Below are 22,335 nucleotides of genomic sequence, written 5' to 3' on the forward strand. Positions count from 1 at the left end.
GACTGCTCCGATCTGCACTCTCAATTTTAACCGTTTAACGAACGTATTCGATAACAATTACGCGGTTATCGCACATAAGCGTTCCGTGCGAACAAAGGTTCGCGCGTTTATTAAACGCTTTCACATGTGATCGCGAATTGGGAGCAATGTGATCGATAATTAGCCAAAACCAAAACTTGACACTGTGTCGTGAGTGAGCGGCCCAGTTTTATTCATCGATATGAAAATGTATACGCGCGGGCATTAGTATGTTTGCTTTGCTACGATCTAATTGGTATTCGAGACCGTCTTTGCCGTCGTCGTCGTCGTCGCCGCCGTCGTCGTCGTCGTCGTCGTCATCGTTGTTGTTGTCGCCGCTGTCATTGTCGTCGACATCGTTTTCGTTGCCGCCGCCGCCGTTATCGTGTTGATATTTCATGCGATAACTTCGAGATGAAGTCATTCTGGATACTAACGATCATCTGTCTGTTGACGGAGACCGTTGATAGTCGAGCTGTCGAAGATGTTACTAGTGAGAGTCAACGGGATAAACGACAACGTAGGTTCTCCGTCGAGGAGCTGCTTATCGCCAAGTTCCCGCATATTATCACTGGAGATTTGGACATTGACATTTGTAAGGCTGGTAAGCGTAGGGAAAGAGCGTGATAATTGCGCTTCCTAATCATTTAGGCTGTCACATGGTAGAGTGGAAAATAAATTTGCGCGCCGTACTATTTAAGAAACGTTATTGATGGTACAATGTTTTCTCTTTGCTTTATTAACGTTAATTTGGTACAAATATATTTCTTTTTTTATTTTCTCTCCTAAACGCACACACACAGAGGTCGTTTGATTCTAAAAAAATAATGCCAGATTATTCAATAGAAAAAATTATGCCAGATTCTCCTCAATGATCACGGCTTTCATAATAATACATTCTATTCTCTATTAAATTTCAATTATATTTGGTTTTACAAAAGTTATCATTTGAAAACAAATTAAAAAGGTATTCAACGTGAGTTTGCGTCTTTTAAAACGTCATCTCTCCTTATCTAAACAATTGGGTAATAAAACCTTTTGATAATTATATCAGTAACAGACAGACGGATAGATCGGTCGTCCCTATCTTTTGTCAAGTAACTCCACTTCTCTCAGAATTGTAGAAACTTATTATGTTCAAGACGAATCTGACACTAAGGGTTGAGGATTACCAAAGTAGGGTGGTAGAGACATCTCCTCCTGAAATGATTATCTTGAAAGTGTCGCGAGAACTGTAGACGAAGCGACAGCAAAGCAAGGGGAAGGGGATGACAAGCGGCGCGATGTATCTTTCGGGGGCGTTAACTTGCCTCTAAAGAAAGATATTTTTTCCAGAAACATATTGAATCGTGGCGATGTTAATATTTAAACAATATCTAAATTGTTATCGCGATAATATTTGAACGAAAGAGAGAGGGAGAGGAGAAGAGGGGGAGGATTAGCTCCAATCTTAAAAATATTTCGATTTAATTCATCCTTAATCTTATTTCTCTCTCTTTCTCTTTCCCGTAAATCTTTTCAAGAATAACAATGCTTGCAACTCCTTCTCCGTTTCTCAAGTTGCCTCAATTAATAGCCGATATCATTTTTACAATCATTCGTAATTTTTTATAATCTCTGTTGTATGTATCAAGCAACATTTAACAATCGACAAATAGAATAGACAGTAGTGTATGTTAACAATGAGTTAATTTTCAAAAGCGTGGGATCCTGTGTGGAAAATTATTAATTTTCCTTTGAGAATGATACAATAGCTAAATAAAATAGCTGGTAAAAGATAATTTCGCTACATAAAGTAGTCACTGATTTGATTGTTATCGACTATTGCTAATTGTTGTAGCTTACCGTAAAAGAAACGGTACATCTTGCTATTAGCAAATTTAATCAACGCGATCAAATGCCTTTGAACTCTTTATTCTCAGCGAAGAATTTTGCAATCTGGATCGATACAGGTCGACGAGAAATTACTCCCGATACAAACAATTGCTCGGTTGTATTTTTAACAAGATGCTGTCAATTGAGACCATGCTTTGTCGTTATGGTCTATGGAATTTTTAGCTCCCAATTAAGCAGTTCTAATTTTCATAACGCGGGAAAAGAGCACGTCGCGCTCTTTTGTGTTGCTCTAAAACGCCGAAGAAAAAGTTCACCGCTCGAATACCGTTGAGAGATCGCGTGTTCTCATATAACACTATAATGCATCCTGCTGGTACATGCTCCTGATACGTGCTCCAAGTTTTTCTTGTCCCGATTGCATGTAGAACTCGATCATACATGTGGCGATTTTTCGCCGAAGAGTGCAACTTCCATGAATCATATTTTTTACCTTTGCAAAGCTCCACATTTCACATCGTCTTTTAAACGACGTTTTCCTTTCCACTTCTCTTTAGATGTCCAGTGAAATATTGATGAGATATTTGGTGAACTTTTATGAAAATACATTAATTCTTCAAAGTTTCTCAGTTCCGCTTACAATTAGTCGGCTTACTCGTGGTGTTGCGTACATTTTATCTTTTCCAAAATATTTTCAACGATTTTATCCTTTCTCTTTTTCATCCTTTTGTTTTTTATCCTGCTTTTATAGCTTTTAAGCTCTAAAGCTCGTGTATCTTTTTTCTTTTATTTATCGCCTGTCTATTCGCGTGTCTTGATATTCTTCAAAATTGGACGAGAGAGACAAAATCTATATATCTCTGTGTGAGCAGTACGGCCCAAAATAGATGAAAGTATGCATAGTAACGCGTCACGAAAAATTAACGCAGCTAAGAATATTGCGTTGAATATATTTCTCAATCAGTACGATGGTCTTAGCGAACGACTTTTCGCAATTTTATAGTTATCATTAGCGACTGTTAAGATATCATAAATGCCGCGCAAAATTTACTCATCGTACGCACACGCGGAATCGATATTTTCATCTTCGATCGATGTATAATTATCATGATTATATTACTGGTAAGGAGAAAAGATATATCAAAATTGAAATATGGTATGCAAGGTGTAATATGTCCAACGACACCATCCAACATGCGTATACGTGGAACATCTTGAGAAACATCGTGTTACAATCATTTACGCAATATACTATACAGCAACGATGTTTCACCAATCTATGTGACAAGGTTGCTGCGTTAAGAATAAGCATATTAATATGTTTAGAACGATTAATATGTTTAGAACGATTCGTTTCCTTATGACCCGTGGTAGAATGCATGCGCATAGTTGGTGTTGCAACCGAATGTATAAAACATATCGATAAAAGCAACAAGTCTCTTTATTTGTTATATATTGTATGTAATTGAAAATATTAAACGAGGTGCCACAAGCTGGCGAGAAGGGAAGCTCTGTTAGTAGCACCGTTATACATGAGATAGTCGTTCGTAAAGCACTGTGAATCGATTACAACCGATTCTCGGTTAAGTTGATACGCCGTGCCGTTCGCTTTGCTTTCCTTCTGTTTGCTCGATTATCACATCGGGAGATAACATTTAACCTCCGCCATGCCTCTGCTCTCTCTCTCTCTCTCTCTCTCTTTTTCCCTCTTTCTTTCTCCCTTTCTCTTCCTCCTTCCCCCTATCTTTCTCTCTCTCTCTCTCTCTCTCTGGTACGCAGTTGAAGCGGCTCTTTTTATAATTGCAGGCGAGGAAATTATATTTTCCAATATACCGGCAAATTATGAGGATTACTTGAATTTCCTATGATATTACTTTTCTCAATTTTCAAGGGTTCATAAATCTTTGTGGCCGCTGGCTTTCTCATTTATTTCGAACTATTCATGCGCGTGATTAGAGAAATAATTTAATTAATATTTATTTTGGATGAATGTAGAACGACGGTATATAGCCGAATCAAACTCAGGAAGCAGAAAGCGACGCAAACGTGAGGAGAAGTTATTCCTCGGGATTAGGTCGAATGCACACATGGGATGAAAGAGAGACACTATGTGACGGAAGAATAGTAGCAAAAAGGAAGATCGCCTACTAGAGAGATTTCGTACGTCTGAAATTTATTTCACGAGCTTTCATCGCCGCCAATTACCATTGTTCGCGGATAAATTAAAAATGACGTTATTGAGAAACGTCGTAAACACAATGAATCACTATTGACACGGCCTTATTATCGCTCGACAAATAACAATGGTAGTCACTTTGAGCGCGATCGTTTCTTAATAACGTAGACTGTTCTTGTAATTAGCTGTGGAACTGCGTACTTGCATGCTCCACATATCGACGATGTATTCTTCTACAATAATACAATCTTTCTCGACTTAATCATGACCCCAGTATGTATAGCACGGATATCATGTTTTAAGAAAAGTTGTCCGTTTCAATTATTAACCCAGCAAGTATCGAGTAACATTACATCAATGTCACAATTTCTCAATAAACGATGTAACTGTTATTTAAACAAATAACAAGTTCCTCCTACAAGTTCCACGTTTTCTTCATTTACAAAAGTTCTGCGCGAAGATTAGTACGTGTCGTCGTCGGTTCGTCTTACACACACACACACACACACACACACATATCACCTCTCTCAATTCGATCCTTTGGCGCAATATGTATCAAATGAAATAAAAAGTGTATAAACGTCAGGATAATTTCCAAAGAAAAATAATTGATCAATTTGTGCGAGAAAAGAAAAAAGAACACGAAAAGAAGAAGGAAGTTCGTCATCTCTGTGGAAAATTGCAGTATCAAAATGTTTCCCGAATGTCGGATGCGCAACACATGTACCGCGCGTACTGGAAGTATGAATACCGGATCGTATAGCCGTAGGTAGAAAGAGACCAATAGGAAAACCGCAACGGAAGGTTGCGTTAGAAGGGATGCGGTGGAGCTCTCGAATGTTACCAGCTGCAAAAGTCTGGCAGATGAGTGGTATGAGTGGAAAAGAAAAATGTAGGAGGCCGAGGTTCCTGAGACTGAGTTCTAACATCAGCGGGGGAAGAAAAGAACAAATAGTCTTCTTAATCATCGCGGAAGCGTTGTCTACAGAGAAAAGAGCGAAAAGAGTAGAAAGAGGAAAAGGAAGAGAAATATCATTTGCGAAATAGAATAGAAAAATGTCCTTAATCTTTGCAGCTTATTCAACGGTTATAACGCCAAATGATAATAATTAGATTTATTACCGAAGTTAATAGCATTCCATCAATTTTCGGGAATATTCAATCAACAGGGTAGTCCCTTGCCGGCCTTTGATGTTTTAAATCGCATTTTTCCTATAAAAATGATCGTTCGACCCTTTCAATAATTACGATGTTAAATTGATCGTTTTGTTCGCGACACGCTACTTTGCGATTCCATCTCGTTTCGTGGAAACCGATGTCGAACATTGGTATAAAACTGACGCGTGCACACTTATATTATTGTATTATCTAGATCGGTGAAAGAATACCATTGCCGTGTTGCCGTGCGACGAGAAAGAAAAAAGGAATGGCGAGAAAACAGATATAAAGTTGACGTCAGTAGTGTACGCAAGCGTTTAATCCGACGCGATAGAGACTCGCTGCGAGAGGCTTCTCCATTCGAATCAATACAGCACACACTCGTACACATACTCGCGTAATCCGCGGACATACATATGTAATACACGCATGCGGTACGTCGCATTATGTTGAGAATGAAAATAGCAGACGTTAATATCAAGTCTGGTTGGAATTTCCTCTGTCAATGCATCTCATTCGCGTGCAGCCTCTTGCAAATAATAAATCCGTCTTCAATAGCACTGTTGGGAATTTATATCGTTTCAATTGTCTCCTGAGATTGGATCACCGCGAATGTTCTTGTAAATATGTCATAATTTGCGTATCGAAGATTAACGTCTCTTTCTGAATGAGTGGTAAATTCAAAGAAAGACTGAGCTTTTTTTTATTCGAATATTCCAGAGTGAGTGGCCCGAATGGTATTATCGACGATGAGGTATACACGGGGAAAATATCGTAGTTAAAATTACCACAAAATTTTATAATGCTGGATCATACCGGAATTATTATATATGTTGTAATCTTTAGAAGGATATGTGCAATATATCATTAGAGAATACAACACACATCATAATTTTAGTTATAATTCCGGTCTACCATTATAAAATTTTGTGTTAATTTTTATTAGAATTTTTTCTCCGTATAAAGAACATAAAAGATATTGATGTAAAATATTGGCGAGATAAACAATGATTGAGTCGAATTGTTCGGTCAACCATCGTAAGCGTTTCAACGTGAAAATTCCAACAATCTATCTAGCTAAGCGGAAGTAGCTCTTGTCTACTCCATTCTGTAAAGTATTCCTTCCTCCCTTTCAACTCTCCCCCTCTCTCTCTCTCTCTCTCTCTCTCTTTCGACCCCACTCATATCTCGCGTGCTCTTGCAAATGTCCTGGAAATGGAAAAGGAGGCTTCTCAGATCGATTCGGAGATTGGAACAGTTCCGACATCTCGATTGGCTCTCTGCCACGATTCCGACGATCGCATCTCGGATATAATATTTTATCATATCTTTGTTCAGCCTTTTATATGAAAAGTTTGTTTTCACTGATTTTCGTATTTTCTAACAAAAGCGACACAGTAATTTATACCTTTGTACTTTTATTCTATCATTTTTCGCTATGATTTGACTCGACAACCAAACAAACATAAGAAGAAGACGCATATTTATATTAGTGCCATTCGCGATTGAATATATCGGGCAACGTGAATAATAAAAAAATATGCAAATAGCGGGTCGCAAAGTGTTCACCACTTGTAATAATATATGAACGGAGTATATCGATGCAATTTTATTTTAACTTTCGGACGATGTTTCCGCCTGAATGGCATGAAATCACTGATTCGAAACGGACAGGGGTTTGGCATTATGTGGTTTGTAACCGACTGCACTATGCATATACATGCATTGCGTACGGGAATTATACAGGGCCGTATTTAGCGCATATTATCCTATGAAAGGTGTAAATATTTTTTCTATATATCACAAATGAACCGAAACATTTGCAGAGTTTACAACGGATTATTAGAATCTTAATAAGAGTCATGACTCTTAGGATGACAATGATAGCTACCACAACGGCGATTAAGGTTTGACGCAACAAGTCTTTGAACGAAATTCTCTATCTTAGAGAGAAAATAATAAAGATAACGTGGAAATTAATCATATATATATATATATATATATATATATATATATATACAAATATTTTTTATATCATAAATGGCTGTCCTCTACTATTGCGCGCGTCAAGTAATACAAATGAGTATGATTTCGCGATGAATCATCCAACTACAGCCCTGCGATTCGTTGCTACGAAGCTGTATTTACGGATATGTCCTCGCGAATGCGGCGATTTCAACCTCGTTAATACCCACCGAGGTGCGATCGTGCGCGTGCGCGAACGCCTAATTAATTAACCGAAACGGGCACCAACACGCAGGGGGATGTATGTACGCTTGCGACGCCGCGGATTGAAAGAATTCTAATTTATTACGTGCAATGCGCTCTCTCTCTCTCTCTCTCTCTTTCTTTTTCAGCTCATTAATGGAATTATGTAATGATAAATACGAATTCGATACATTTCAGACGGGTTTTACGGTGATATTGCACTGCCAAACATCAGATACGATACAGAATGGCGCGAACAAAAGTTAAATAAGAGCTACCTGGAAGAATTAAACAAATATAGAGAAGAGATATTGAAGGAAGGTCTTCAGGTGGAAGAGGAAGGTCTCACAGGTAAAAATATGTTATTATGCTATAATGCAATCCCCCCCCCCCCACACACACACACACACACATATATATATATAGTGCGAATATCGACATTTGATTATATAATCATACAGTTTACCACTGCGACAATAAAAATGTTTCAATTCGTAATTATTAGGATATTTGATTGGACCATTCGACCCGAGCAATTGTGCACGGTTTGGCCAATTTGTGGAAAATTTTTCTCATTTATTATTATGTCGTACGATTAACTCAAATCTGATTTGATTGTTCGTTTCACACAGAGATTCTCCAGTTCAAAAACCAACACGATGCCAACAAACAGGTACTCGGTGAACACGACAAGGTGTTCATTCAAGAGAAGCCGATCATGGTAGACCGCAACCAATATAACATGGATGGCAAGTCTGCCGATGGTTTTAGGTCAAATGCCAGGAACGACGATACTAATCCTGCAGTAAAAGACGTGGGATTTGAGTTCAGGTACTACAATGAATACGAATCAAATCACGCGTTTCAATACAAAAACATGAGCACACAAACATACACGCACGTATGCATGCGGGCATTATGTCTACATTTCTTTTTCATTACGTTATACACGTTATATTCAGGTGTTGGGAATATTTTCTATTTTATCGATTAATTGCATTACATACGGAACACGCTCGTCATTTACGAGGATCGTTCAAAAAGTATCTGGCCTAATAAAGAAAACACAATATTTCTACGTAAAATATAATTTTATTTTTCAATGTAGTCTCTCGCCATCTTGACACACTTATTTCAACAGTGCTCCAAAACAGCGATACCTCTTTTGTAAATCGATGAAGTCTTGAAAATAACCATTCACAGCAGCGATTACGAATCGGACGAAAATCTCTTACCACCAAGCTATATCTTTAGGTTCGAATGGAAATCGCACAGAATCCCCAAATCTGGCCATGCTGATCGGATGGAGAAAGACTTATTTCTTGCCCAAATGCTTTTCTTTGATCGCTCAGTTGTTGCAACAAATTAGCATAATACTCGCCATTTGTTATTTTCTCTTTCTCAAATATCGATCATTCAGCGTGAATCCTGAAAAAAAAAGACAGTCGCCTCTCTTTCTGACAAAACCGTTTTGTTTTCTTCGGTGGCGAAAAATTGTTGTGCGTCTATTGCCTTGATCGTTTCTTTGTTTCTGTAATGGCGGACTCTGGTTATAAATCGGCGTAAGATCCCTTTATGCGAAAACGTGTCAAAACAACAATGAAGCCGTTCCAGTCATTGCTGCGGTATGAGCAAATCCATCGTGTAGAGAGTTTTTTCACATTCAAACCTTTAGTTAAAATTGGATGCATACTGCAATGTGCCCATTATGTCTGCCACCTCGCGCACTTCAACGCGACGGTCACCCAACACATGATGGACATTTTCAATCGTTTCGCCGGTAGTAACCATTTTTGGGACGTCCACTACGCGATACATCATTACGTTCACACGCTTAAGCTTGAGAAAACGGTTCTTAATCACTGAGAATGAAGGAGTTCTGAAAATGTTGAATCTGCTTTGCTCCTCATTGCAACCGTCTACGCTTGATGACATCAGAAAACCATGCTGAGAATTTTTGCGTTCGAATAAAAAGACAAAATGGCGATTGTACGTTAGTAAAATTGGATCAACACTTTTCTCGTAGTCGAACAATCAATCAAATAATCGTAAAATTAACATTGACAAAATCATGAGAAAAGGAAAATTAAAAGAAAAATTAAAAATTAATGTGACTATTTATTGATCGCACGAGTATGAGAAAAATGTCGGTCTAATTTTACAAGTGTGCGATCGTCATTTTGCGGATATATTTTTTTATTGGATTAACATACAACGCAAGAATTCTTGGTATATCTTTTCTTGCTTTTGACGTCATTAAATAAAGACTGTTGTAGTCAGGAGCTTTAAGCCTTTTACATGAAAGTACTTTATCACTGTCTGCAACTCAGTCCGTTTTCTCCATTCTTTACAAATTTACTCGTTTACTTTGGCGCACTATCAAACAAAGACCAATCGATCGCATTATACTAGAATATCAAACCTAACAAAGGAAGGTTGTGAAATATGTTACTGAGGATTTGGGACGAAATTCGCGACGTATCAGGCCATGTATACGAACGACCCTCGCAAGCGAGTAGAATGATGATACTGATCGACAGTTATGCGGTTATACCATTAGATTGGAATCCTCGACACAAGTCTCGAAGAAGAGACGTCGACGACCAAGTCATCATCGACAACTTTCGAGGACAGAATCAACCAAGGCGAGACAACAATCGATCGATAATGATACGTTTCTTGAATTTCCTACTTCTACAAATTTGAGTACCGACACTAGTAAATATATAGATTACGCGGATAGCATCAAAGAGACATCAATCGTGCAAATTAAAATGAGAACGCGAGGTCTATCGAGTCGACGGCACAGATGTCATCATCGCAGAAGGTAGGAAGGATGCATTATCTCAGGTACCATAGGTACATAATCATAGATTTCTATCAAGTGTACTGTATACACATATGTAATCGCAAATTATAAATCTCTCATACTAGTATGTTTTTATTGATTAATCGCTCGAGTGAGTTAAATTTGGCAAGTGAATTGAAATTTTGCTATGGTCGCTACTATTTCGCATTGTGAATAATATTCGGCAATACGAAAACTGGCGTGAAAATCATTCGTATATTTTGCGTCGAGTTATCAGAGAGTCGAATTGCGTTTTGAATTAATTCTAAATAATTCTCCATGAAATTTTTTCTCTCCGCTAATGTACTTGGATAAAAATATCGCGTCTTCTCGATTTTCACAACGAACGATTAAACAGCACACGTTGTCTTCCACTTGCACCGCTGGCGAGAGCGTCAACCTCCAAGTATCGTCAATGATATTTCCTCTGGTGGGAAGCCATCTCGCAATGCCAATAACAATGCCCGTCATCGTAAAGCTGGAAAATAGGGTCCGATACTACCCTCCGGGCATTTTCAGCCCTCGAACTGCCAATAACTTGTCAACGACGTTTCGTGCGGTGTCTACTGACCAGGTATACCGCATCCACATTAGAGTGTCATACGGAAATTCCATCTTTTAGATGCGCGAGAGACGATAATTTTCCACCATGTTTTTGTAATATCGTCGACTCAAACGATTCTCTAGACGCGTTGTGTCGCTTTGTCTCGCCTTCCGTAGCTTCGCGTCAACTCGAATTTAGAATAATTTAACTTTGGAAGAATCCTGGTGGTTGCAGTAGGTATAGCGAAATAGACACGTACGCGCGTCGTTTGATCCGCGTATCCGTCATTGCGTATCGTTATCTATCGTTACGTAAGGAAGTATATAGCTCGGTCCAGCAAGTGAACCTTTCTAGACTTTTCAAGAGACTGGATCGTATTTCGCAATATCGGATATAGGCCGTAAACACACACGTTTTCAGCCTGTTTCAAAGCTCTGTCCAATCCCTGTATATACGTTTCGCGACCCTTTTGCCTCTTTTCACCCCTTTAGCATACTCGTATATATATACCGTTTGCGGGGTGCATTATCAAGTTTCTACGCGAAATGGTACATGATACTCGATAAATAACATAAATTCTGTTCCCGTGTTTGTTTTTCGTTAAAACAAGAAAGCGAAATCATCGGTAACGCGTGTACGTGACTCGAAAGTGATACGTTTCGTTTTTAATGTAGAACCGACAACTCGAACGAACTCAAATCGTTGGCATCTTTGCTCCTCTCGATCGTGTATACTTGTGCAAACTCACATGTCAGAATATCATCTAGTGATTATAACGATTGTGCAAAACACGAAACAAGGGCTCGGGACAACAGCGTGGTAAACGCAATAGAGGAAGTATGATGTACATTTCAACGGTATTCATTAACGCACTAAATATTTCTCCTCGTTTCTTCACGATGCGGGCGTACAATTACGCCGCACAGTTCGCACGCGAGAGACGCTAATTAATTGTAACGCCCTACTGATTTAGGAACGCCTTATTGCCTAAGTGCTAGCGGTTAGAACTGGCTGGCTGGTAGGCTCGAATAACGGAGGAGAATTACGCGTGCCTTCGGTAATAAGTGTTGGTAAACGAGCGATAGAAAAACCGTGCGCACAAATACGCATATAAGTGTGCGATTTATAAGCAGCTTGACGTCCCACGCTATTGCGAAATATTTCGTTCCTTCCAATATTATACAACCATTGCTTACTGTTTCGTCGACGACAATATCCGGTACGTGGAAAGGATTCGCGGTACTTGAAATACAAAATCAAATCGCGTCATTCGAAATATATCGCGACCTAATATTTTCACATACATTGATATTATTTTTCTTTTCTTCCTCATTTTTCACTTCTACTTTGATCGGTTGGCCGTTTTAATTCTAAGTACACTTTCATTATCGTTGCAACAATATTTATGATACGATTAACGGTCCAATGGTAATTTCGTTCGTTCTCGTAAAAAGTTACGTGATGCCTTCGATCAATGCGTGCAGCGGTCCAATTTATCGCTATACTTGGAGAATCGTTTTTCGCCACGGATGCTTGTTTTCGAATCGGAAGAGTTTTATGTCACTTTTAAAATTACACGTTTCATGCGAAAACAGGCTTATGGTCTCGCTGGTCGTATAAGTTTTATGTTGTCTATCGCAGTTTTATCGACATTCGTGATCAATGTTTTCGACGTCTTCTCTCTCTCTCTCTCCCCCCCCCCCTCTCTCTCTTACTTTATGCTCCGCCAAAAAAGTGTACGCGCACGTGTGTGTAAATCAAGTCAATATATATTTGTGTCAAGTTTAAGATAAGAGTCTATTCAGTAAAAACTATCGCAGATTTATCGCAATTATATGGCGTCATAGACGTTATGAAAGAGAAAGAAGAGCCTGAATGAAGTTAGCCCTCCACTTTTCGAGTTGACTTATCATGACAGTTGTGCTGATTTGTGTTACATTATATATATACATAAAGTGAGAAAAATAAACCGCCAGTTTCCATTAATTTTTCGATTTTTTCAATTATGTCAAGTTGAGTTAAATTATGTTGATATTGTGCTAAAGTAGTATCTTCGAAAGGTAACAATGGAAGAAATTGAACGGAATTGAAAGGAATTGAAGAAATTGTAGGAAACAATTTTAGGCGAAACATTATAAAATTCACGTTTGTATCAGTTAGTCAAATGGAGTATAATTGCGTATCTAAGTTGTATGCTAGCATAGCACAAGTCGGTTTCGCCGGCACAAAAACTGTAAAGGCCCTTAACGATCGTATTCTGTACAAAGTACCCTTTTTGTACCATCGACAACAAAATTTGTGGCGCAACGCTCGAATATGCAATTTGATGCAAAGTCTAGAAACCGTAGTTATGGACATAAACTGCTAGCGCGAAGGGCCGCGGTCAAGAGTGCCTTAAAATTTTTGTGCCGGCGAAGTTTGTGATGGCTCGTGTATTATGCCAACTCGGATGTGCAATTATACATCGCTTGACCAATTGACGTGAATTTCGTAATGTTTTGCCCAAAACTGTCTTTTTTTTTTTCGTTCTTTCATTAAAGGGCACAATGTTAACAAAACTTGGCACAATTGAAAAAAATGGTAAAAATAGTGGGGGCCAGCAAAAAGTCATCCTTTTCACGTATCGTTATCGGTGTCGCGGTTTTACAATTCGACCACAATACAAATCAACACAAATGCTCGAAAGGGCTAACGTTCAGGCAAAAAAAAAAAAGAAAGATGTATGAGAAAATATTACATACGAGTATTATTGTCGGTACCTTTTTACATCCTTAGAATCTCTCGTCGCAATCGCCAAACGCACGATGCGTCGGATGAAATTGTTTCCGTACACGATCGACGTCTTCGTTCCATCGAATTTTACGATATGGAACACAAACCGAAATATATAGCCAACAAACGTGGCACGACGAGACACACGTTTCGAGCACGTCGAGCGGCTACCGCGAGGAAGGAACGAGTGTGGGATCATGGCGTAATCCCCTACGAGATTGATGGTAATTTTTCCGGCGCGCACAAAGCCCTGTTCAAGCAGGCGATGAGACATTGGGAAAATTTCACTTGTGTAAAATTTGTGGAAAGGGTACCCAGAGAACATCCCAATTACATCCTATTTACAGAAAGACCTTGTGGGTGAGTTGTCCGTTGAATGCTACCGTGAAGCGGATAGATACGAATGTATGTTTCCTCGGCAGATGTTGCTCCTTTGTCGGAAAAAGAGGTAATGGACCGCAGGCTATCAGCATCGGGAAGAATTGCGACAAGTTTGGTATAGTAGTACACGAATTGGGCCATGTCGTTGGATTTTGGCACGAACATACACGACCGGATCGCGATCGTCACGTGCAAATCATCCGTGACAACATTATGAGCGGTGAGTGCATAAAGAAATATTTGATAAATTATCGGGAATATCACATTCTGCTTCGGTACATATCGGTAGAAGTTTGGTAAGGTCATCGCACGCATCGTAATTTTCAACTCATTGTAAAGAATCAAGAGATAACGTGTCGAAATATATATCGAACGCATAAATATATATCACATATATGTACTCTCGCTCGGTGTTTGGTGAACGTGAGTAGGATTTATTCCAAGGCACACGTTGTATGTGCTCAGAGCAATGTTTGCAGCCGCGTAAGTCCTAAATATACGTATGCCTCGGTTTCCATTTCAGATTAATAGTCTAATTTATCGGGAACGTGTAAATATCACCGATCATTAGCAGGAACGTATTCCGATATTTATACGCGGCAAATACTAGAAATGATGGATCATATAGCAATTGGTGAGTTGGCCGTGGTCCTCCAAATGAGAAACGTTCGTCCGTTAGAGTTTCCGCATCTTGAGTGGTTCGTCACGCAAACTCGCTCGACAGTGTATATATACCGTGTAGATATAACCGCGCCGGGTATTCTTCATTCACGTCGCGAATGTATAGGAAAATTAATATTACGTCTTTCAACAGGTCAGGAATATAATTTTAATAAGTTGACGGAAGAGGAAGTGAATTCGCTCGGTTTACCCTATGACTACGATTCTATTATGCATTATGCGAAGAATACCTTCTCAAAAGGCACTTATTTGGACACAATCCTACCTATGGAAATCCATGGGAAGAAGAGACCTGAAATCGGACAGAGAATCAGACTGAGCGAAGGCGACATCGCGCAAACGAATCTTTTGTACAAATGTTACAGTAAGAATTTCAAATTTTCCGAATGTTTCTCATAATTCCAACGACCATCCATCACGTGTGTTAGTTTTCGCAAAAGTGTTTCGAATGATAAGCTTCAAAAATGATAAAAAGAAATGTCGATCATTGTGCATCTGAAACATATTCTCGGAATGCAACGCGGATTAAGTACATTGATCGAATTGACAGAATGCGGCAGGACTTTGCAGGAGAATAGTGGTAGCTTTGGATCACCGAATCACCCGAACAATTCTCCGTCTATCGACGGAGAACGATGCGAATGGAGGATCACGGCGACGCATGGGGAACGTATCGTCCTAAACATCACCTCTCTCGATATATTCAAAAGTGATTTCTGCCGCAGCGATTACCTCGAAATTCGAGACGGATACTGGCACAAGAGCAACGTATTAGGTGAGACTTTTACAAAAGATCGCGCAAATTACACGAGATGCCGAATAATACGGATACAACGAATGAGCATCATTGACCAGAATATACATTCCTCGCTCCTTCATCTCGCTCATGCTTCGCGTTCATTTAATTCAGGTCGATTTTGCGGCAGCGGTAAGATGAAGGAGCCCGTGGTTTCGACTGGAAGTCGCATGTTGGTAACATACGTAACATCCAGTCGACAAAACGGCCATCGTGGTTTCACAGCGAATTACGAGGCTGTTTGCGGCGGCGATGTCGAATTGGACGGCGTAGGTCATCTAGAATCACCAAATTATCCGGAGGAATATCAGTCCAGTAAGGAGTGCGTGTGGAGACTGTCCGTGCCTCGAGACTATCAAGTGGCTTTGAAGTTTCAGTCTTTTGAGATCGAGAACCACGACAATTGCGTGTACGATTATGTCGAAGTGCGTGACGGACATAACGAGGATTCAGCCTTAATCGGGGTTTATTGCGGGTACAAGGTACCGCCGGATATCAAGTCGACGGGTAATCAATTATTCGTCAAATTCGTCAGCGATGGTTCCGTACAAAAGGCTGGTTTCTCGGCGACTTTTATGAAAGGTGCGTAAGAGCATTTCGCAACGTACGACAACATCGTAATCCTTTTACTTTGACAGAATTCGACGAGTGCAAATTAACAGACCACGGTTGCGAGCACGATTGTATCAATACGCTCGGTGGGTATGAATGTTCTTGCAAAGTTGGTTTCGAGCTGCATTCCGACGGGAAACACTGTGAAGGTAAGAAGACGGGGAGAGAGGCCCGAAGAGAGACGTGAATGTATTCTTACGTTTTTCCTATAGACGCATGCGGTGGATTTTTCGACGATAGTAACGGTACCATTACGAGTCCGTCGTTCCCCGAGTCATATCCGGGAAATAAAAATTGTGTCTGGGAAATTATCGCTCCGCCTCAATATCGCATAACTTTGAACTTCACACATTTCGACTTGGAGGGCAATAACATGTATCAGGAAGAATGCGAGTACGATTCAGTGGAAGTGGTGAGCAAACTCGGCGAGGATGTTTACAGAAAGCACGGGATATTTTGCGGTGCGCGATTGCCACCACTGATTACATCCGAAGGCAATTTTATGAGAATCACCTTCACATCCGACAACAGGTTTTACATCACGCATGCATCGAATTATATCAATTCGGTGGTCGGTGTAAGAATATTACGAAGAAACATTACACCGAAAGTTTAATAGACTAAAACGGGGAAACAGATGTTTTGTGGTTGGATGACCAAAATTTAGTACTCTGAACCATGAATTTGAAAACAAACTTTTTTTCTCATTTTCATTTCAGAATCATCTTACACCGACGTAAATATTCGGAGGAAAGCGTACGATGTCAATCTTTGTCTTTTGTTCAATAGTGTTCAGAAATCGGGCTTTGCTGCCGTATTCTTCACGGATATGGATGAGTGTGCGAATAACAACGGAGGGTGTCAGCACGAATGCAAAAATACGATAGGTTCTTACCAGTGTTCGTGCCACAACGGTTTTACGCTTCACGAAAACGGTCACGATTGCAAAGAGGGTGGTTGCAAGTACGAGATCACCGCGCCCATGGGGACGATTACTTCACCCAACTATCCGGATTATTATCCCGGCCGTAAGGATTGCGTTTGGCATTTCACCACGAGGCCGGGCCACAGAATAAAATTGGTCTGTAGTGTCATCTTGCAAAAATTAGCAAATGATAATATTGGGCGCAAAAAAAGAGCAAAAAAGAGAGACTCGTGTGACGAACAAAAATCAATAATTGCAGATTTTTCGAGTTTTCGAGATGGAACCGCATCAAGAATGCGCGTACGATCACATAGCAATTTATGACGGAGATTCGCCAGACAGCATTACCTTGGGCAGATTCTGCGGTACCAAGGAACCACATCCAATTCTTGCAACCGCCAATCAAATGTACATGGTCTTCAAAAGCGATGCTTCCGTGCAGAGGAAAGGATTTCTCGCGACCCATAGCACAGGTTGGCACATAGCGCGCGCGCAAATTTCCGGTAACAATGATTCGCATGATGTCAAAGAAATACCTTCGCCCAGAAAGAATGCATCGTCATGTGTCCGCCCAGTGAGCGAGAATAACATCAATCTTTAGAAACATTGATTTTATATGGATTTTATAAACTTGTTGGCATAATATTTTACAAATGTTTCGAAGCTGTTACTCGACGATATTATATATCGAATATCCCTAAATGTTAAAATCAGAGCGTGACGTTTGTATACAACGTTAAGAAATATATATATATATTTGTCACATGCTATAAAATTATAATAACGTTGTCTTAACGATTTCTCGCTTACTGGCCCTTGTTATATGGTGAGGCAAAAAAAAATCTTTTTCTTACAGCTTGTGGTGGTCACCTTATGGCAACGGATAGAGCTAAGCACTTGTATTCTCATCCTAAATACGGTTATCACAATTACGATCACAGAACTGACTGTGACTGGGCGATAGAGGCACCGCTTGGCAAAAACGTTCACCTGACTTTCATTTCATTCCACCTCGAATACGAAAGCGAATGTGGATACGACTTTGTCGAAGTCTTTTCTGGTTTGGACGCATCTAGTCCACCTTACGGACGATATTGCGGCAATTCCGTGAGTATATTCATAATATCACGAGAACAATCCAAAGTTGTACACTCGAGTCGATGATAATTTTCTATACTAAAGTTACACGGGAGTTCAGTCTACACACGTAGGAAAATTGCACAAGCATTTCTAATTACGATATTGTGATCTGACGTTCCACAAGAAAGTGTACGGTCGAGAATAGAGAAGAAAAGAGATTGTACACTCAGAAAAGTATCGTTAAAATGACTGAAAAGTGGGTCTGGGTGGTTGTTGTCAATTATTGCTTGGAACTTTCTTGGTATGATTTCGACTACTTTTTTCTTTTCCGAGTATATCAACATAGAGAACACTTTGTGGTCAACAGTTGCTTGAGAGTAAAAAATAAGCTTCCTTTGTAGTGTTTACACTACTTTATGTAGAGGGCCATGCATTCTGAATTGTCACAACGTATGTCAAGCTCATCAGAGGTGGCTTCGATAATGCGAACATCAACTCTTGGAACACTGCATCGTAACACTCGAAATGCTTTGCAGTCATTTTGGAAAAAATCACTCTGATAAAAAGTAATGCTCGTAATGACAATAAACGATGCACAAAGTGCATGTTTTTCAACGTCACTAAGCGGATGGCGCTACCGGGTCAACTGTCTTGAAGCAAGGTTATACAATTTCTTGTGGAACAGATGTACATAATGAAATGTGCCTATAGTGACTATAGAGACATACGTATGATCGTAGCGTCAAACGATAATGGTCGTTGCATTTGCAGAATACCACTGACTTTATGTCGATGAACGAAGCGCTGTTGATAAGATTCAGAACGGATGATACGATCGCCAACAAAGGCTTTGCGGCTATTTTTGTGGCGGTCGATCGGCAGGAGAGCGAGGAAAATCTCGGCGGCGAAGACGATGAAGAAAATCTTTGATCTTTACTCATCTCAATCTGTCCGTCGATTGGAAGCGACTATTTCGACACTTACAACATCACTCGCGCGACAATATGTTAGATGCATAAAGTCATAAGTAAGATGTAATTTTTACATATCGGATGACATGTTAGTTCGACGCTTTGATCGATAATCCTCGTAATCATATATCATGTAATTGTTTTAATGCGACACTAAATACGATCGAGGGTTGTTGTAATAGAAGGAGGGATATCTTCTCCCTTACGTCTCAATCGCTACCGGTGGTGATAATTATGTGTTACAAATTATTGGATTGTCCGACAAGTACGAGTTTCAACGGATGCCTCTGTGGAGCATTGCGTAAGCTGTCGATTGAAAGTATATGATATCTGTATATCGTTCGATAAGTGATATTTCAACGCGTCATTTGGCAAATGTTTAAGCACGCGCATGGTTCGACAGACAGCGCACTGGTATGCTATACTGTAGAGGTCTCACCTACCGGTGGAACCAAGATATTTTCATACGCTCGTGTCTCCTTTCCGATGGGCTGGCAAACCACCGAGAATATGTTTGCCATGAAAACCTCAAACAATCTGCTGTTCGGAATCGACGTTAAACCGTAGGTCTCATGTATATAATTTGCGTGCGCATCTCAAATATATGCGAGAAAAGAGATAGGCTAGTCCTACAAAGGGCTGTAGCACCAATAAAAAAAGGACTCGGCAAATGTTTGGTTGAGATCGATTGAATCTGTGCGTTGTTACTGAGTTTTGAAGATGGAAGATAAAAATATATATCATCGGTATGTTTTTCTAGTACGGTGAAGGGAAAAACGCTGCGCGGACGGAGTGGGCGAAATTTTTGGAGTGTACGGATGCTCAATCAATCGTTTGAAAGTGGTTAGTTAAATTTAAAACGGGTAATTTTGACGATGCGAAGTGCTCCGGAGGACTCTTTCGGATAATCTAAAACAACCCACTCTGAAGAAATCATAAATGTTCCAAAAAAGTGCTATTCATGATCATTTGGTGAATACGTTTCACGGCATGATGTTTAGGTTCCACATAATTTGTCCAAAACAAACATTGACTGATTTTCCATCTTCATGTGTTGCTCAAACGCAACGACACATTTCTGAAACATGACGAAAAATGTATTTCTTACGACAACGTTGTGCGAGAAAGCTGGTGAACAAAAACAACACCAGACAAACTGATATTCATGTGTTGTGCTCTGGTGGGATTAGAAGGATATTTTTTATCATAAACTGCTCCCACGGAACTGAACCATAAAATTTGGACAATTTGAAACATCCAATAGAAGTGGTCAGAATTCGCAAATGGGAAAGGTGTTTCACCAAAATAACGCTAGACCTCATATATCTTTGATCATTCGAAAGAAGTTGCATGGCTTGTATCCGCCGGACATTGCGCTGGTTTAAATTCTTTGAATGGGAAAACATTCGACCGTTTGTAAAAGATCATGACTTCTTTGCCTTCAAATCAGCCAAGTTCTTCTTCGAGGGCGAAATTTTACGGTTGCCGGAAAAATGGGTTAAAATAGTGCAACAAAATGATGGATACTTTGAATAAAGTTTCAATTTAGTATTCAAAAATTGCGTTTCATTTTAACCCGAAAAACTCGTACGAACTTTTCGGACAACCCAATATATCCGTCAACAAAAAAAATATTTCATATTTAATATTTGGCCTGCGGGATATCAATGTGCCATATGATACATTAAATGATATTATACTTTCGATTGGTTGATTCGGAGAAAGATAAATATAACGTTATATAAGTGGAACTCCTGCAGCGAATCAATAGCATACATACGTATATATAATTATCACGTATAAAAAAACCTATAATGTATAATGAATAGACATCAATCTACGCGTCGATACCGTTTTCATATGGCACTGCCGAGGTGACTTGATGCTTCATTTGACACATTATAATGGATCGCAACGGGAAAATAGTATGGAAATTTGCATAATAATACCCAATGTTACGAGCGTCGTATAATACTGGTTGATAATATCGACGATCAACATTTTCATGATATCCTGCGTATAATGCATCGTCATGTACGGAAATATGTGTAAGTTCTTGTCCGTAAGTTCTTGCTCGGAAGCACTGTATTTAAAATGATATGAGAGCCAACAGTGTTTTTAGATTAGATATTTCGTTGTTTTTTTTTTTCAGTGTTACAATATTGCGTGCAAATTTTAACACATGTCAAATGTATAATATCCGTATGTGTGTCTATGCACGCATGCATGAGAGAGTATTCGAAATCTCGTCGAACGTGCGTTTATTGTATATAGATGATGATAATTATAAATACTACGTCGTTTTATATGTAGTGGCGGCATTTAGTAGTTTATCAAAATGTCAAATAAATATTGGAACGTTTACTTTTTATATACACGCTATGACAGTCGGTTAGCGGTTATTGGTAATTCAGGTCTCTCGGAAGGATCTCGTTGGGGATTGCCGAATACTGTGAACAATTGGAATCAATAATAGTAATGTTTTATCAAAACATGTTAATCACATCGTGGTGTACCGTTCATGTTTGTAGTGGAGAAATTGAGGAGGATGTGTCGGCGGACAATTTTTTTTTTCTTACAATTTGCCTCAAATCTTGCGACTGCTCTTACACTTTTACCCATTGTACTTATCCTGCTATCCTTAATTCTAAGCGATTTTTGGTGAGAGCAATTTTACTTGAAGAAGGAGACTTACGTGTTTACAAAATGTCGATTTATGAAGGACACGGCGTTAAATCGGACGCCAAATCAATTCACATCATGGAAGCCTTGAGGATTATTCTTCTAAGCGATTTGTATTTTACGTGGTATTTAGCGACACTTGTTCCGAATATTACTTTATTCAAGTGGTGCTGCTTGATCCAAATGGCATGTAATTTATTTGATACTTAATATAAGAGGTACAACGTTACTTACAAGGAACAGTCGGAACAGTATCTCATCGATTTTGATGGGCCTCGGATATGTTGTAGAGCATCGAAAGATAAAAAATCCCATACCTTTTTTTTTAGCGGTGTATCTCGACGTTGAAACAATCCCTTGAAGAAAACGGACTTTTTCATTTTTAGCAAATATCTTCTAAAGTACGAAGTATATGAAAAAAGTCTCATACAAAAGTTTTATAGTATTTTATACTCTTTGCAACGATGTATTCAATCTAAAAAAAAAATGTCAAATTTTTTCATCCCCCCTTTTCCGTTCGTTACTTTCGAAAATTTTTAAATTTTTATTATAGCAAAAATTATAGAGCATTGAATGCCAAATCCATCCATACGTAATAATAGAAGGTCGTCTCGATTAAATCTTTGGAAAACGACGTGATAATATAGTGC

General features: G+C 39.3%; 1 protein-coding gene across 1 annotated transcript; it reads left to right on the forward strand.

The window, feature by feature from the left end:
- The first annotated feature begins 432 nt into the window (after positions 1–432).
- LOC106741936 (bone morphogenetic protein 1-like) lies at positions 433–21,376 on the forward strand. Its single transcript, XM_014614387.1, has 15 exons — positions 433–622; positions 7,592–7,744; positions 8,026–8,224; positions 9,954–10,220; positions 13,561–13,917; positions 13,980–14,158; positions 14,753–14,983; positions 15,170–15,394; positions 15,530–15,997; positions 16,054–16,176; positions 16,240–16,558; positions 16,817–17,108; positions 17,212–17,425; positions 17,809–18,059; positions 18,804–21,376. The coding sequence occupies exons 1-15, from the start codon at positions 433–435 to the stop codon at positions 18,960–18,962; spliced, it is 3,627 nt and encodes a 1,208-aa protein (XP_014469873.1). The 3' UTR covers positions 18,963–21,376.
- The last annotated feature ends 959 nt before the right edge of the window (positions 21,377–22,335 follow it).

This window comes from Dinoponera quadriceps, unplaced genomic scaffold (assembly GCF_001313825.1).
Source record: "Dinoponera quadriceps isolate SergipeBrazil2010 unplaced genomic scaffold, ASM131382v1 scaffold458, whole genome shotgun sequence".
NCBI classification, from domain to species: Eukaryota; Metazoa; Arthropoda; class Insecta; order Hymenoptera; family Formicidae; genus Dinoponera; species Dinoponera quadriceps.

Bases quoted from the DNA above. Each gene is read 5' to 3' on its own strand.
- LOC106741936 (XM_014614387.1), top strand. From the start codon at position 433: ATGAAGTCATTCTGGATACTAACGATCATCTGTCTGTTGACGGAGACC. The intron at 10,221-13,560 runs GTAGGAAGGATG...TTACATCCTTAG, and splicing joins AGATGTCATCATCGCAGAAG to AATCTCTCGTCGCAATCGCC. The intron at 14,159-14,752 runs GTGAGTGCATAA...GTCTTTCAACAG, and splicing joins CCGTGACAACATTATGAGCG to GTCAGGAATATAATTTTAAT.